This window comes from Anopheles arabiensis, chromosome X, assembly GCF_016920715.1.
Source record: "Anopheles arabiensis isolate DONGOLA chromosome X, AaraD3, whole genome shotgun sequence".
Taxonomy (NCBI): domain Eukaryota; kingdom Metazoa; phylum Arthropoda; class Insecta; order Diptera; family Culicidae; genus Anopheles; species Anopheles arabiensis.
This window is the reverse complement of record NC_053519.1, coordinates 16438292-16455049: the sequence shown is the minus strand read 5'-3', so window position 1 is coordinate 16455049 and position 16758 is coordinate 16438292. Positions and strand designations below refer to the sequence as shown.

The following is a 16758-nucleotide window of genomic DNA, read 5'->3' as shown; positions in this document are numbered from 1 at the left end:
AAGAAACAGAAAATACACTAAATACGACACCAGTCCTGGCGACAGAAAAGGGGGAAAGCGCAATTCAAAAGCACGCGAACGGCAAAGGATGATGTAACTACCACATACACACACACGCATCCACACCTTAACGAATTAGATAAGTTTGTTTTGTTTTGCAATTGCTGCCAAGCTCGATCCACTATTTTCGCTCCAGTGGGTCCTCTTCTGTCGCCCCACTTATTTTATTTATTTGTTTACTTGTTTTCATTTTTTTTTCAAAAGAGATAAATATTCTCTCTCTCTCTCTCTCTCTCTCTCTGGAGACGCTTCAAACGAGGGGAACCATTTTATCCCGTTGTGGTGGTGGTGGTGGCGGTAGTAGTAATGGTGGTTTCTTTCACACTTTCTGATTTGCACAATGGTTTCTAACGTTACACGATATGAGGAAAAAACTTGACTCGCTATGGACGAAACACATTATTGTTCTTTAATTGCATTCCACATTGCTCTTTTGCCACCGTTCTTCTCCTTTGTTTTTCCCCCACCCACTCCACACCAGTGGGAGGAGGGGGTGAGGGACAGGGAGGGAAAAGGGAGAGCAACCAAACGATTTGCTGCTCTTTTTTCCATGACCATCTCAGTGTGTGTGTGTGTCTTTTGTACGATTTCTGTGTTTTGTTGCTATTCATCGTTTCACCGTTCGGCTCTCTTTCTCTCTCTCTCTCTCTCTCTCTCTCTCTCTCTCTCTCTCTCTCTCTTTCTCTCTGTCTTTCACAAACACGCACACACACATATATACTTTATCTTTCTTATGCTCTGATTTTGTTTATTTTTGCTGTCATGTTTAACGACTAATTCAAATACAGATTCATTGTTTTGTTTTGTTGTTCTTCTCGTTCTTGTATTACTATTCCTTATTTACAGGCTATTCGTTTTTGCTGTAGTTTGTCTGTGTTTATGTGTTCGGTATATATTTGTTTTTTGTTTGGGTTGTTGTTTATTTGTTTCGCTTGCTTGGCCCGTTTCCCAACGCTACCAGCATCCGGGGGATATATATATAGGTCCAAATCTGTGCCGTCTCTGTGTCTGTCTCTCTCTTCTGCCTTTACTCGTTTTTTTGCTATCCTTTATATTAATATTCAATCTTATCTGACGTCATTAACGAAACCACTATTATGATTGTTATTTTACACTATTGCGCAGTTCGTTCGTTTTACCATTAAATGCGTGTATGTGTGAGTGTCTTTTTTTCTTCTTCCTTTTGTTTCACCTGTGTGTTTGTTGTGTGATTTTCTTCTTCTTTTTCCTACGCACGTCTACTGCCTCTGACCGTGATTTCCCTCCTCGGCGGGTCTTTTTAAATTAAATATTTCCTGTACCGAAATTCGCAGCATCGTTCGACACGCCCGCCATCCCCTCTTCCTCTCAGTTTTGCTGTGTTTCTTTGCTCCTCCCGAACCGAAACGAACAAACATATAAACCAATGCGGACCATTTAACTTCCGGAGATATGTGTTGCGTACGCTACGATTGTTGGGCATAATCACTGAATTGGATTGCGAAAGAGGTGGGGGGAATGGAGGGGTCGGTGGTACCAAACGAGCAACTGTTCGGAAGGTAACAGTTTGTCCTCCCGTTTGGAATCCTCTCTTTCTCGCTCCCACAGAGGCGTGGGGGGTCCACAAATGAACAATTAAGCTATTCCTTACACGACAAGAAACCCCACAAGCAACGTCTCGCGTGTAGCAAAAACCACCCACTTTACCCACTTTACTCCTACCCTTAACCCCATCCGCCTAGATGATCGTGTTTCTCACTGATTCGGTGTAAAACAGATTGTTTGAATGTGTGTAATCGAGATGCGTCCCTTCCCCCTATTCTCGCGCAGTGGCAGCATTTCTTTGCCTGGAATTACATATATTTATATTTAAAATGCGTATAAAAAATACAGTTTAAAAAAGGGGTGTTAAAATACATGCACATATGCTTCTATACACAACGAAAATGCGCAAATGGGAAGGCGCTCCCATCGCCCCCTGTGCGGGATTGGTTGTTTTTTCCCCCAAATTTCATTTTTCTCCCCTCTCCAAGATGTCGGGCGCTGTTCAAACGCGCCAGAAACCTCATCGACACAGCATTGTGAGCGTGTGAGCAAAGAAAACAAAACAAACACGGGGTGTGGGTCCTGGGCGACAACCCTGGCAATCACTGGTCACTGATGTAGCGCTCCCGAGACCACCCGAAAGCGCACAGGGGGTGGGGTGTGAGAGGCGACACACCATTCTGTTCTTCTTGTTTTGCTTGTTTGTTGTTCGGCGGGCGCTTACGAAACTAACATTTAAAATAAAAAACAAAAAATAATATTCTGAAATTAAAAGCCGACTACCTAATTACTACAGAGTATAAAAATCACATTGTTGATGTAACCACCTTCCCCTCTCGCTCTCTTTCTCTCTCTATCATTCTCTCCCTCTCTCTCTCTCTCTCTCTCTCTGATAACATGGCTTCCCTCTACTCCTTCCTTCCTCCAGTCACACACGTCCACGTTGTCATACTGTTACTGTTCATATCTGCTCTCACCGGTTGCACCCCACCTCGCAGGCTAAAACTACTCTCTCGCACAACTTCTTTCCCTTCCCTTCTTCGTTTCCAGCCTGTTATTCCACTCCACTACTAAAAAATATAGTACACACGCTTCCCCATCGTTCCATCGTCTTCTTCTACACCTTCCCCTCAGTCAGTGAAGTCAGTCTCTGTCCGCAATGGGTTTTTGTTTGTTTGTTTGTTTTTTTGCTATTGCAAAAGGACTTCGAATACCAGCTAATATGTATATGTGTATGTATATGTATATATATATATATATATGTATAAGTAGGTATAATTTAAAATAAAAAAATGCCAACGCTTAAGTAACACAAGTTCACTGAGAGCACGTACTAGTTTGAACAAAAACTAAAACAAAGAGAAAAAAAAGAAAGAAAAACGAAAGAACACAGAACAAGACAAAGGACAGCAGCAGCCTTTTCGCTTTGTGTTAAAAAAAAAAAACTTAAACGTCCTCCCCCATCGGGCCTGTGCATCGAGCGGTCGAGGGATGCTACCTGCTACGACTCTCACTTGTCTATCAGTTTTTTTTTTTGTTTTTCTTCTTCTTCTCCTTCTTCTTTATGTTTCATATTAAATGCGAAATACGCTTGTCGGGGCTCGGCGTAGCTATTTTTCCGTAACTATAAATGCGGTTGGCCCTGGCGGCCGTTTGTAACGGAGTGGACAGAGAAAAAGAAACAATCCCGTGTAAGATAAAACATTAAAATGGAAAACAAAACTAAGCCGCCCGCACACACGCACCACCACTTTGCCGCCCGCATTTTGAAGTAGGCTGCGGGCGCGGAGGGAGGGGGGGGGTTAAGTAGGGCACAATCACACCACGATCGCTGGCTCGCAGTCGTCGTTCTTATTTTATACACATTTATATATATGGCTAGAAACAGGATGGGCGCCTTGTTTGGGTCGCCGATCCTGCTGAGAGCTGAGGTTTGTGAGTATTCGTGTCGTTGGATGATGTGAGTATTCGTTCGCGCCAAAATTGCGCGTTCCCCTGGCGGATGACAATCGAATCTTCTTATCAAAACGATGTTACCTACACCTACTTCCCTGATTGCTCTGCTGGCGGCTGCTGCCGTGTTGATGTTTCTCTACTTAATGTACTTACAGGCTTTTCCAGGGGTTCTCATAGCTGTGGGATACTTTGTTGGCTCCTTCTTACTTGAAATGAACTTAATCTAAGGTGAAGTGGAATCTATAGCACCCTTGTCCGACAAATCCAATAGGAATTTCAAACAGGGTGCCATATAGTCCAATTTCCATCATATGAAGTTCACTTCCTATAAGAAAGAGTCTAGGAAGTGTCCCACAACTATTAGAACTCATGGAAAACCCTGTATTGGAAGGTTGATTTGGATCATGAATAAAATGATTTTTTTTTCTTCTTTTTTTAATGGTACTGTCATGGATACGCAGAATTTTTTTCAACTTCATAATACGTTTAACATTTACACTTTGATTAAATAAACGGCAATTAATTTTCGTAATACAAATTTAAGAACTTCAATCAATATGAAGAAGCAAAAATATTACTCAAAAAATACAAATGCTACAGACATCCATGAGTAGAACCTTTGGGTATCCGACCACACAATAAGGTAACGCTAAAATTCGAGCTTCGCATAAAATAAAAGCATAAAACAGCATAGAGCAGCTCCACTAAAGAGTTCATGGAATTTGCAAAAATTAACATCGCTTTGATAGAAAATGGATTCCATGCGCGCTGTGCACTTGCTTGCAGCGACCCTATTTTAACAACGTCCTATGAGTGTGCTTGAGTCCCTGTGAACGTGGTGCTCCGTCCCGTCGCCCGCTTTACTGCGGTTTGCTCTTCCCCCGTTGGGTTCTGTGTGTGTGTGTGTGCGCGCGCGGGCACGGAATGATCGGTCTGGAACTGTGTTTGTGTGTGTGTGTTTGTGTGTGGTGGTGTGTAACGGTTTGCTGGATGCGCGCCTTTAGATGATGGTATCGATCTGCCGGGCCTGGTGGAGTATTTTCTTCTGGTGCCCGACCAGCGTGATGCCCATGTCGCTGAGCTGCTGAGCCGTTAGCCGCGAAAGCTGCACCACAAGGAGGGAAGAAGGAAGGAAAAAATTAATAAATCCGCAATGAACCGGTGGTGCCACCATCAACTAACCTGCTGGGCCGTGACGAGACCTGCCTCCTTAAAGTGTTGCGAGTAGCGCGACATCTTGATGCCCTCCAGCCACAGGTCGGTGCTGATGAAGATGCCCGGATTGCCGGGCCCGGACATCGTGCCGGTGTTGCTCAGCCCGCCCACCGTCGAGCCGAGCGTGCCCATCGAGCCGGGCACGTTCGTCATGCTGCTGCCGGTGTTGAGCACGCGCTCGCTGGTGCCACTGCCGCCACCCATCATCAGTGTGGCGGCTCGCTGCTGCTGCTGTTGCTGCTGCTGTAGCTGCTGCTGCTGCTGGGAGCTGCCACCCATCACGCCGACCATACCGCCGCTACCGGCGGCCGCTGCTGCTGCTGCGGCAGCTGCCGCCGCCGCCGCCGCCAGCATTTCCTGCGTGAGATCGTCGCCGACGCCGCCGGCCGCCGTGCCCATGCGGGCGACCGGGTTGTCCGGCGAGTTGCGCGTCGTCAGCAGGACCTGCGGCTGCCGCGCGAGATTATCGAGCGTCTGCGTGATGCTGGCGAAGGTGGGCCGGTGCGTCCGCTGCTTCTGCCAGCAGTCGAGCATCAGCTGGTAGAGCGCCTCTGGGCAGTCCATCGGGGCCGGCAACCGGTACCCCTTCTCGATGCTCTTGATCACGTCCTGGTTCGACCAGTTCCAGTACGGTCGCTCGCCGAACGACATCACCTCCCACAGTACCACGCCGTACGACCACACGTCCGACGCGGAGGTGAACTTGCGGAACGCGATCGCTTCTGGCGCCGTCCAGCGCACCGGTATCTTGCCACCCTGCAAGCGAGGAGAAATGGGGGAAAATAAGTAAAACAATACTCAAGTAACTTGGAAATGGAAAAGGCCAATTGCCACAACGCCTCTTTCCAAGCGTATTTGTGAGAAAAATGCACATTTGCTATTTTGCGAGTTTCTCTTCGTAAGATACCGGATGATTCATGTTTTGACATTTTTGTGTTTTTTAACTGAGAATCATTTTAGTTAGCGAACTTCCAGTTAAAGAATACTCCAGTAAAACACATCCAGTTAGCGGTCACCTATTGTATAGCAGTTTTCGAGCAGCTATCATAGTGGGTATAGTATACAGGTGGGCCTATCGCAAGGTGTATGTATTTTGAAGGCTGATTTTTGTGAGTTTTGTATATTCGTCAAGCTACCAGGAAGCCTGTTTGAGCAAAAGATTTCACCCGTCTTGTCAAAAAGTGACCAATTTGGTTATAAAAACATGCCATGAGACCACCTGGACTACATACACTTTGATTGTAGATTCCACCACCTGATCTCTTTAACCCTATTCCAGGCAACCGGCTACCCGGGTAGCCAAATCGATTTTGATTGCTCATTTCTCTGATTCTAGGAATCTGATTGACTTGAAATTCGGAAAATGTGTGTAATCCACAGCCATCTTTCACTGGAACTTTTCGCAGATTTTTTTGAGTATAATTAACCTGATTTTTAGAATTAAATTTTCCAATACCCCTATTCCAGCCAACCGGGCTACCCGGGTAGCCAGCGACTTTGGAAGCTTATAACTTTCGAATGCGCATTCCAATATCAATGCAATATTGCGATGAAAATTAAACAAACTAATGCAGTTTCTATAACTGTGCATAGATTGGTTCAACTCGCTACCGTTTTTTAGTTATAGCTATTCAAACTTGACAGAATTTTTTGGAAAAAAAATACAATATGTAAAAAAAATATTTTTTCAGTACTTTACAAAATTTTCACAGCAAAATGACTCTAGTAGTTTGGAGAACTTTATGTTGCACGTCTCTTATAAATTTTTCAGATTTTTTTTACTAGGAATTAAAAATATATAGGAGTTTCCATTTGAATAAAAACCGTTACGTTATGATCGATGCTGGTAGAAAGACACCAACATCAAATAAATTTCACACACAATGTTTAAATTCAGTCTCTTTACAATGTATAATCAACATAAGATACCAACAGAGACAATTTTATGAAGTTTTTGCATTTGTCGCAGATGTGCATTTTACAAAATTATTATGACAGGTGTGATGTAACGGTTTTTATTCAAATCAAAACTCCTTTATCTTTTTTATGACTCATAGAAAAAATCTAAAAAAAATATATAAGACTTGCAACATACAGTTCTCTAAACTGCTAGAGTCATTATGCTGTGAAAATTTTGTAAAGTACTGAAAAATAAATTTTTTACATTTGGTTTTTTTTTTTCAAAAAAAATCCTGTCAACTTTGAAAAGCTATAACTAAAAAACGGCAGCGAGTTGAACCAATCTATACACAGTCAGCCATACCGGCGAACTCGTTCGTTCCTGGGAACGTTCGCCGCGACGCTCATTTTCACTCATTTCATAGCTCTAGATCAAAAATTAGAAAACCGTATAGACTTTGTACTGGCCAACCTAGTGGTACAACCCTGTCCACTCATGAGCGACGAATGTTTCTCGTCGAACGAGTTCGCTGGTACGGCTGAGTATTAGAAATTGCATTAGTTTATCTAAATTTCATCAGAATATTGCACCAATATTGGATTACGCATTCAAAATTTATAAGCCTCCAAAGTCGCTGGCTACCCGGGTAGCCCGGTTGCCTGGAATATGATGTTTTTTTGGTTGCCAGTGACAGTAATGCACATTGACATAATTAAAAAAAAACCCTTGTTTTGCCATTTTTCCAGCAGGTGCTCGAATCTAATTCTAGCTTTGAGGCTAAAATAATCTAGGCTGAAATTCACAGGCTAGTTTTGTGTGTGGTTTTGTATGGAGTGTTGACATGTCATTTCAATCAAATTCAAATTCCAATTCAACTGTCAAATTCCATATAAAACAGCTGACTAGAATCGTGAAGGGCCCCATTGCTAGATATGTGCTAACTTTGAGCCTTCCTGAACAGTTCTTTAAGCACTTTGACTTTGGGGAGTTGAAATACGTAGTTTCCAAATACTCCAAAAATACCCTGAGTCACAAAATGACTGAGAATATTAGGAGTCAGTCTGTAGTGTGTGGCCGTCATGACGAGTGGCACTCTTGCTCTATTTCTGTTTGCTCTATTTCCACTGAAAATAGCTATGCGAGTTAAATCGATTTTTGATAAACAGCTTTTAACGAGTTATAACATGAACTGCTTAAGGGTGCGGTACACTTGCCCCAAATTTCGCTACAAACAAAGCAACAACAAAAACACCTACCCGTGTCGTGTACGCGTCGCTCGCGTTTTCGATCTCGCGCGACAGCCCGAAGTCGGCGATCTTGCACACCAGCAGCGAGTTGACCAGCACGTTCCGCGCCGCCAGATCCCGGTGCACGTAGTTCATGTCGCTCAGGTAGGTCATGCCGGCCGCGATGCCGCGCAGCATGCCGATCAGCTGTATCGTCTGGAACTTGCCGTCGTTCGCGCGCAGAAACGTGTCCAGGCTGCCGTTCTCCATGTACTCGGTGATGATCATCACCGGGTTCGAGCGCGTCACCACGCCCTGCAGGAAGATCACGTTCGGGTGCTCGAACTGGCCCATGATGGACGCCTCGGTCAGGAAGTCGCAGCGCGCCTTCTCCGACGAGCCCGGCTTGAGCGTCTTGATCGCGACGTCTATCTCCTGCACAAAGTTCGGCGGCACCTTCAGCCGGCCGCGGCACACGTCCCCAAACTCGCCGCCACCTGCCGAAACACGGAAGGGAGGAGCAAAACGAAGGGAGCATGTTTTAAAAAGACATTCGCAATTTTAAGGGTCAGCGCGCGTACGTACCGATGATGGCCTCGATCGTGATGTAGCTCGCGTCTATCTCGCGGGCAAACTCGCGTATCGCCTGGTTCGGGTCCTCGTACGTGTGCGGATCGACGTAGCTCCGGCTGGTACCGAACAGCGGCGTGGTCACTGCAAAATTATTACGACGTTGACGGTAATACCCGTATGAGCCACCTTTGTTTTGATTTGTTTTTTTTTTTTGTTTTTTTTTCGTTTATGTTCGTTGTTTGCGGCGCAACGCGAATGCACCAAAGAAATAGCAAACCGACACCACCACCGTGGGTTAGCGTTCGGAAGCGTATAAAGCATAAAACACACAGCCAAACAAACAGGGCCAAATTAGGTAACGCGTAAGTACCCCCACCACAGCAGCAAGCAATACACACATACGGCAGTAGAAGGCAAAGGGCACAAACGTAGCACAGAAAGCAATAAGAAAGGTGTGGGTGTAAACAGCAAACGCAGCAGCAAATAAATGGTACTCAAAGCAATACGCAAAAAAGCAGAATACAGCAAGAGAATGAGGGGTTTGTGCCGTGATAAAAGGTTGCATATTTTAGTGTTTTAAAGTGTTTGGTTTTCCCCCAATTTTTAGACGAGTGAGCGAGTTTTGATTGCAGGAAGCATTTGTTTTTGGGTTTATTTTAAAGGTTTTAGGCAATTTTAGGCACAGAACGTAGTAGAGGCAGGCAGTTTTTAAATCATACACGAAGAAGCATACACAAACAGACACACACACAGCCAAAAATATTGGTGAAAAGAAAAGAAAAAAAGAAAAATAAAGAAAGCAAATTAGTTACAAAGCGTTTGGTGGTTTGGTTTTTTGTTTTTGTTTTTTTTTTTCTGTGGTATTCTCGGGTGTGAGAAAGGGATTGGTGTTATTTGGGGACCGGGTGGTGGTTTGGCTTGGTAATGGGGTTAATGGCGAGGAGCAAGCGCAGTCAGATTCGGAACAAGACCTACAGGAAATGGCAGGCCAGGACGCAACTAAACTAAATTTAAGCGTGAAACTAGGCTAGCGCAGGTGTAAGGATGAAAAGAGCCAGAGCCAGGAGGAGAAGCACGCAAAGTGAAATGAAATTAAAAAAAAAACTAGAGTTGATCATACAGAAAAAGCGGACCCAGCTTTTCTTCTTGCTTTCCTCGATAGTGTGATGGGGCAGTGCGTAATTAATTATCTTCAACGGTCGCAGTTAGAAACCTTCTCCATTAACATGTTAATTGTGAGTAAGAGCAAAAGAAACAACAACAAACCCCCGCCGCATGAAGGGACAGAGCGTCGAGAGGTGACATCGTTACTTGACCTTAGAACCATTTTCAACCATTTTGAGAGCTAAATAAAATAGCACCATTAGCATGGCAAAAAAGCAAAACAGACAGAGACCCTACGGGACCCAACCGGACAACGTTCTGTTCTATGCGTTATTTGGAAGAGTTATTTGAAATCAACCGAAAAGGCCTTTAGAATACTAGCAACGCAAAAAATAACGAAGAGGTCGATCTTTACCATTGCTCTTCATCGTTTTGACTATCGGGGTCGTGTCCATTGCGTGAACTAAAACAAAAGGAAGGTGGTTTTGTTGGATCAAAAAATAAAAACAAATAATAAAAGCGCACAAATGTGTGGGTGGTAGAGCATACATGGTGTAATTTGGGATAGGGATGAAAACAACAAATACTGTTACAAAATGAGTAGACAGTAACACACGCACACACACATAAACATAAATAAGAGCAGACGTAGAGAGATATATAGAGAGAGAGAGAATAAAAGAGAGCGAACGGTAAACAGCGATGGGTGCATCATTATTGAAACAAAAACAAACATTTTAGCACAAGTTTTACTTGAAAAAGCTAATACACAAAAACAGTAAAACTAACACACGCATAAACACACACACACACTCATGATAACGCTTTGAGACAACTAAACAACGGTGGGATACAGTAGCGCAGCGCTAAAACATCTCGCTACTCAAATTATGAAGCTTATTTGATATGGAAACGAATATTTTGCTGCTTTTAAAACCAAAAAATACAGAATACAGATTCTAAAAAAAATGCGAAACAAGAGAGCGATTACAACACTTTTAACTGCTTAGCGCGACAACCATACAAAGGTGCCAACCAAAACAAGGTGGTCGAAACGAGCAAAGGTCTACGATTTTGCAACACAAGCAAACCAGAAAATGGTAGAGAGTTGAGCGCCGAAGAATAAAAAAATTGCGCAAAAACTTTAACACTTACTATAGGTAACTACGAGTCCTTTTTGTATTTTTGTATTTTGTTTGGTTTTCGATTCAGTTGCGCGTGATGGGCGTGATGTAATTTTTTGCAATGATGGTGTGTATGCCAAATTGAAGACAAAGAAAGGAAGAGAGAGAGAGAGAGAGAGAGAGAGAAAACACATGAAACTGTAGCTTAATCGTTCGTTCGTTTAAGTAAGTGTTAAAAGTTATTCTCCTCGTTTTCGGGGCGCGAAACGTTGTTTGCGCCGCGCGGGTAGGGCTCTCGCGCAGCTCCATATTGCCTACAGGGGCGCACCAAACGCAAACCGGGCGCCGACTATAATATGCTTTGCCTTTGTTGTCGACAGCGGCCGGAGCCTTGCGCGGGAAAGAGCAAATGGAAACGGAAAACCGTTTCGCGACGTTCCGCCGCCAGCGCAGCTTCTTCCCATCGCGCGTCCTTCAGATTAGAGCGCAACACATGCAACACACACACACACACGTATATCTATACACACACTCACACAGGAGTTATACGATGAAGTTATATTGGAAGGGAAACAGGATGTGGGGAAAAAAGGATAGGGCCGGTTTCACAGTTTGTTCAAGAGGCGGTGGGGGGAATGGGACACCGGAGGGGACACAGCAGGATGGATGGTGGGTGTTTATCGACAACGGCCGCACGGTAACGGTCCCAGTACCTTCGTTGCTCGCGTAATCCATCGGCAAGGGCAGATGGTTGTTCGTTTTCTTGTCTATCTCGTCGTGATTCTTCGAGCGCAGGAACACGACCGTTATAACGATCACTAAAAAAAACAGAAGAATGGAAAACAAACGAATTAGTAAAGCGTAGTGTAAAGCAAGAGGAACAAGGAATTTAGCAGCAATTCCGTTCGTTTGCAACCAACTCTAGACGAGACTATCGATTGGAGTCTCGGAGTAAATTTAAAGTACACGTTTTCACATACCATTTTCCAATTTGACCTCGGTACTAGTGTAGGGTAAATCTGATTCTGATTCATGAATCCGAATGAATCTTTCAAATGATTCAATGAATCAGAATCACGATTGGCAAGATTCATGTTTCTCGAATGCTTCATGTTTCTCGAAAGATTCATGAATCTCGAAATATTCATGTTTCTTGAAAGATTCAGGTTTCTTGAAAGATTCATGAATTTTGAAAGATACTTTTTTCTCGAAAGATTCATTCTTCTAGAAAGATTCATGATTCTCGAAAAAAAGAAAAAAAAAAGAAAAGCTTCAAAGCTTAAGCTTCTTGTTATCCTTCTCCTTGAAGAAACAACCTACGTGATCATGCCGGCCTATACAGGCTTTCGAGACTTCTTGGCAAGTACCACGCAGCCGGAAAGTTTTTGTTTTGCTACGAAGAGATGGTCCATGCGAGGCTTGAACCCACGACGGACATATATTGTTAAGTCGTGCGAGTTATCCACTGTACCACGGGATCGCTCCAAATCAATATTTTTTAAATCATACATCTCTAAAGATTTCATGAATTCCTGGAGATTTATAACACTTAATGGATTCATGAATCTTATAGATTATGTACGAAATACATAACATCCACTCGAGTATTTACAATTAAATTATGTTTTCCAATAATAACCGTTGTATAAATCAACAAAAAGTCTTGATTTTCAGGGAGCAAAACAAATAATTGGAGATATTTGTGATCTTTTTTTTTTTTGCAAATTGTATTTATATTTGTATTAGTTGACAAATCAACTAAAACCCAACTATGAGAATGAAAACTCGCACGTGTGTAAAAATGAAACCTTCAATAAAAATTGGAATCGCTTCCTTAGGTACTTTGAGAACCCAATTATACTTTTAATTTAGTCAGATCGAGCTAAGTGAGGATGTACTGGAACGCGATACCTCCAGTAGTGTCTAGCAAAATCCACGAAAAGCGTCCATAAGGACCAAAAATGGACGATATATCTCAGCTTTGTCGAAAGCAGTCTTATAGAGCGAAATATCGAAGTTCTCTGTACATTGGCAATGTCGAGTAATAACTTAACTTATTAACCAAATCCGATGAACGATTATAATTCAAGAAAATAGTACAAAAATTAAAACGATGCAAACGTCTCTAATGTTGCTCAATAGTAGTGAAATCAAACGTACAATTTGCAATTGAACATAGCAAATGCTCTTTTAATTCTGTAATTTTATCTCATCAAGTCATATGCAATTATGTGTTTGTACTTTTAGGGCTTTACTTTAACCACTACAATGACAAAATCGTTTAACGTTGTACTATTTTGGTTTACACCTAGTACTACATCCGAGCCGCAATTTGGCTGCACCACTTACCCAACACCAAAATGAACACGACGGTCACAGTAGTGCCCGCTACGATACGCATCTGGAACGAGTCATCGTACACTGTTCGGGTGGGTGGAATAGAAAGAAAAAATGACATACACATGGTTAGAGAAAGAATCGATCAACCAGCACAATACAGCTATGGGGCCCTTTTGGGAGGGGTCCCATCACCTACCCGGACTGACGCTCTGGTGCGTCTGGGCGTAGACGATGTTGCTGAACGTGCCCCAGCCGTTGAGCGTTTTGCACCGGACCTGGAACCCGTACTCGGTGTTTTCCAGCAGGTCGCCGATGTGCACCTTCGACTCCTTGGTGCTCAGCACGGACTTGTTCATCGCGTCCACCTCCGACTTGGGGAACCACCGCACCTCGTAGTACTCGATCGGCGAGTCGCTGTGGATCGGCTTGTCCCACACCAGGTCGACCTCCTTGTTCGTGATCTGCACCACTCTGTGGAAACAAAGCACAGGGAAGAAAAAGCAGCAATTACTGATTGTTCGCACCACGCAAAGACGCGCGAGACGCCTTACTTGACGTTAAACACCGTGCTCAGGATGGCCGACTCGGTGGTGAACGTGATTTCGGCAAACTCCGTCTTGATGTCGTCCAGATCGGACGACGAGCCGGGCCCGCCGGCCCGTGCATTGACCATCACCACCATCGGCGGCTCGGTCGCATGATACCCGCTGCCGCCGCCCGCCACCACCGCACTGCCGTTCTCGTACAGTCCGGCGGCGCCACCCGCACCACCGCCGTGCAAACCGCCGCCCGCCCCCAGGTCCGGGGCGACGATCGGGTAGGAGACGCCGTGCTGCGAGTGCACCTGCACCGTGTAGGTCGTGACTGGTTCCAGGTTGGTGAGCGTCAGCTTCGTATCGTTGAACGTTTCGCTCGACGGGTTGAAGACGACGTTGGACGTGCAGGCGGCGCACCGCACCCGGAACACGATGTCGCTCCGGAACTTGCTGTCCAGCTGCTCGTCGGCGGCCCGCTGCGGCGCGTTCCACGACAGGATCGCGCTCGTCTGGTCGATGAACAGCAGCGTCAGGTTGGTGGGCGGGCCGGGCGGCTTGTAGCACGGCATGTGCTTGCCGTCGCGCGGATGCCGATAGTGCCCGCTCAGGCACGGACAGTACGGCGACCCGACCTTGTTCGTCTTCGAGTTGAGCGGGCAGATCGTGCAGGTGCGCACCTCCGCCGACCGGAACTTGCCGACCGGGCAGACGTTGCACGTCTGCTTCTCCGCGTCCGGCTCGTACCCGACCTTGCACCGGCACCCGCCGGTCAGGATCGTCCACTTGCCGTCGCCCTTGCACAGGTAGGTCGGCGTTTCGTACGCTTCCGCGTTCTCCACGCACACGCCCATCTGCTGCTCGATGATCGTCACCTCGCGCCCGGTCGGCGTCTCGTTGAAGTGCGCAAAGTTGACCGTCACCGCCGGGCAGGTGATGTAGTACACCTTCACCGCCAGCACGCTGATGCAGGCGCCCTGGTCGCGGAACGCAAAGTACACGCCCTTCTTCGTCACCGCGATGCTCTTCACCTCCACGTTGATGTCCACGTCCGAGTTCTGGTTGAAGCGGCCCTCGCCCGCCGCGATCCGCCCGATCAGCTTGTAGCTTTCCGGCTGCCAGGGCGGCGGTTCGCGCGTCGCCGCATCGAACTCGTAGAACAGCAGGCTGAACGTTTCCTTGCACGACAGCGCGTTGCCGGGAAAGAGCGAGCAGTCGCGGATGGTGAAGTGGATCTCGATGTACAGCCGGTTGGCCGGGCCGCGGTCGATGAACGGCGACCACAGCCAGTTGTTCACGTTGTTGTACGCCACGTCGCACACCACGTAGCTGCGCCAGTTGATACCCTTCACGAAGTTGGTAAACGACTCTTCCACCCACTGGAAAGGAAAAAAAAAAACAATGCATTAGTACGCAACGTCATTAGCAGCCGGCCACCCCATCGTCCCCTCGTATATGAAGTGTTCAAAAGCATACTGTCAACACGTTCCCCCCAGAGCATTACTTCTTCTTACGCAGTGTGCGTATCAATTAATTTCTTCGATCGTCTAATTGGATCTATTGTACGCGCCTACCGGCAATTGGGCGAAACGATATCACACACGCACTACCCCATTGTTTCTAGGCAACAGTTTAACAAACCCCAAGCGACCCAACCAAGCGATCGATCTGTCTCATTAAAACCTCTTTTCAATTAATGCTGCACCGGCTGGGGTGTGTTTAATTGATTTTTATGATTTTAAAATGCACATTTAACGGGCTCGCCATAAACCTTTTCGTTTTCATTCCGCTATCATCGTCCGTTGTGGTTTTTTTTAATAGTTTTGACAGCTGGAAGTGGATAATGAAGAGATTACTTCATTTTACTGGTCGTTCGTTAATTAGCGCTCAATTTGTAGCAGACCAGCGTTTGTGTGATGCGGATGGTATATCTTTAGGCGATTATTTATTGCCATTTTGTTATGAACAACCTTAATGCACTCAACAAAGAATTGGGAGAGCATTAAATATGACATTTGACCAGAAATGATACAATTATTCATTGCTCTATGTATAGAAGTACACTAGGTTTATTAAACTTATTATTGTTTATTAGCCATTAAGTGTATTGCATTGGTTTGCAGGGGCACTTACTTAAACCTTTTTCGATCCTAAGTCAACAAAATTAAGCTGCTTTTGAACATTGTTCAACTAATAGTAAACATTTGACGGCCCAATGAAATTCTGATGTCTTTCTGAGCATTTTTCAAAAAGCTTTCCCCAATATTAATATACGTTTATATTACCCGGGTTCGGTGGTTCTTTGATGTTCATTCTGTTGAAATTAAATTGTTTAAAGTTCATTTCAGGGAAATATTTTTGGCAAATAAATACAAATTACTTTTGAAAATGAAAGCACCAACACTGCAAAACTCCATGAAGTAAACGGATTGCTGTCGACTCCGATCGAATCTGGACGACTCCGACTCTGCTTCGGTCGACTCTAGATGACCTCGACTCAAAACTACTCCGGACGACTCCGGACGACTCCACACAACTCCGAACGACTCCGACTTCGACTCCGAATGTCTCCGGACGACTCTGAACAACTCGGGACGACTCCGAACGACTCCGGGCGGAACTAGTGGTTCGGATTTTGCCGGAGTTGGAATCGGACAATAGCAAGAGTCGGATAGGAGTCGTGGGAGCGCTCCAAAGAGCACATCACTTCTATCCTAGTCGTCCTAGACATCGCAGTATGGGAAGAAAAAGAACTAAGTTAAACTCTAGAATGGATCGCTCCAATGCCGGAACACAATACATTCAGACATATTGGATCTTTTATCTCAAATATTTGCCTGATTACAAATCCTAACATATCCTGTTGGCTTTGCTAGCTATAGAGTAGCGAAAGGATAGTGATGTCTCAAGGAGCGTTAGTTGGTTTGCCGAACACCAAGTGCTGCATAGGTTCTAGAGCGCGAAACAATCAAATTAAAACCTGATATCTACAAAAACAAGTTTAATAACATCAGCATGAAGTAGACAGAATGTTTTGAGAGAATATGAGTCACATCGTGTATATAGAGTGTACATAAAAGGCTCCAAGTTGCTACCTTGGGGAACTCCAGAAAATTTGGTGAATGGTTTCGAAGTGACGTTCGCTATTCTTGCAGAATACATTCTTGTCCTTCAGTTATACATACAAGGCATTACCAGAACGT

At 45.0% G+C, this 16758-nt stretch overlaps 1 protein-coding gene across 8 annotated transcripts in view; it reads right to left on the bottom strand.

The window, feature by feature from the left end:
• Window positions 1-781: 781 nt before the first annotated feature.
• LOC120905504 (ephrin type-B receptor 4b) overlaps window positions 782-16758 on the bottom strand; it is a 41192-nt gene continuing 25215 nt past the window's right edge. For 4 of the 8 annotated variants that reach the window (XM_040316344.1, XM_040316346.1, XM_040316345.1 and 1 more), the window contains exons 4-12: window positions 13574-14934; window positions 13219-13493; window positions 13032-13103; window positions 11396-11500; window positions 9974-10021; window positions 8467-8640; window positions 7912-8378; window positions 4723-5511; window positions 782-4645 (exon numbers count right to left, since the gene is read on the bottom strand). In XM_040316344.1, the coding sequence (XP_040172278.1) occupies window positions 4541-4645; window positions 4723-5511; window positions 7912-8378; window positions 8467-8640; window positions 9974-10021; window positions 11396-11500; window positions 13032-13103; window positions 13219-13493; window positions 13574-14934 (3396 nt within the window). In that variant the 3' untranslated portion in view covers window positions 782-4540. Of the gene's footprint in view, window positions 4646-4722; window positions 5512-7911; window positions 8379-8466; window positions 8641-9973; window positions 10022-10713; window positions 10732-11395; window positions 11501-13031; window positions 13104-13218; window positions 13494-13573; window positions 14935-16758 lie in introns of all 8 variants that reach the window. The other 4 variants (XM_040316350.1, XM_040316348.1, XM_040316349.1 and 1 more) reach the window with 4 other exon arrangements.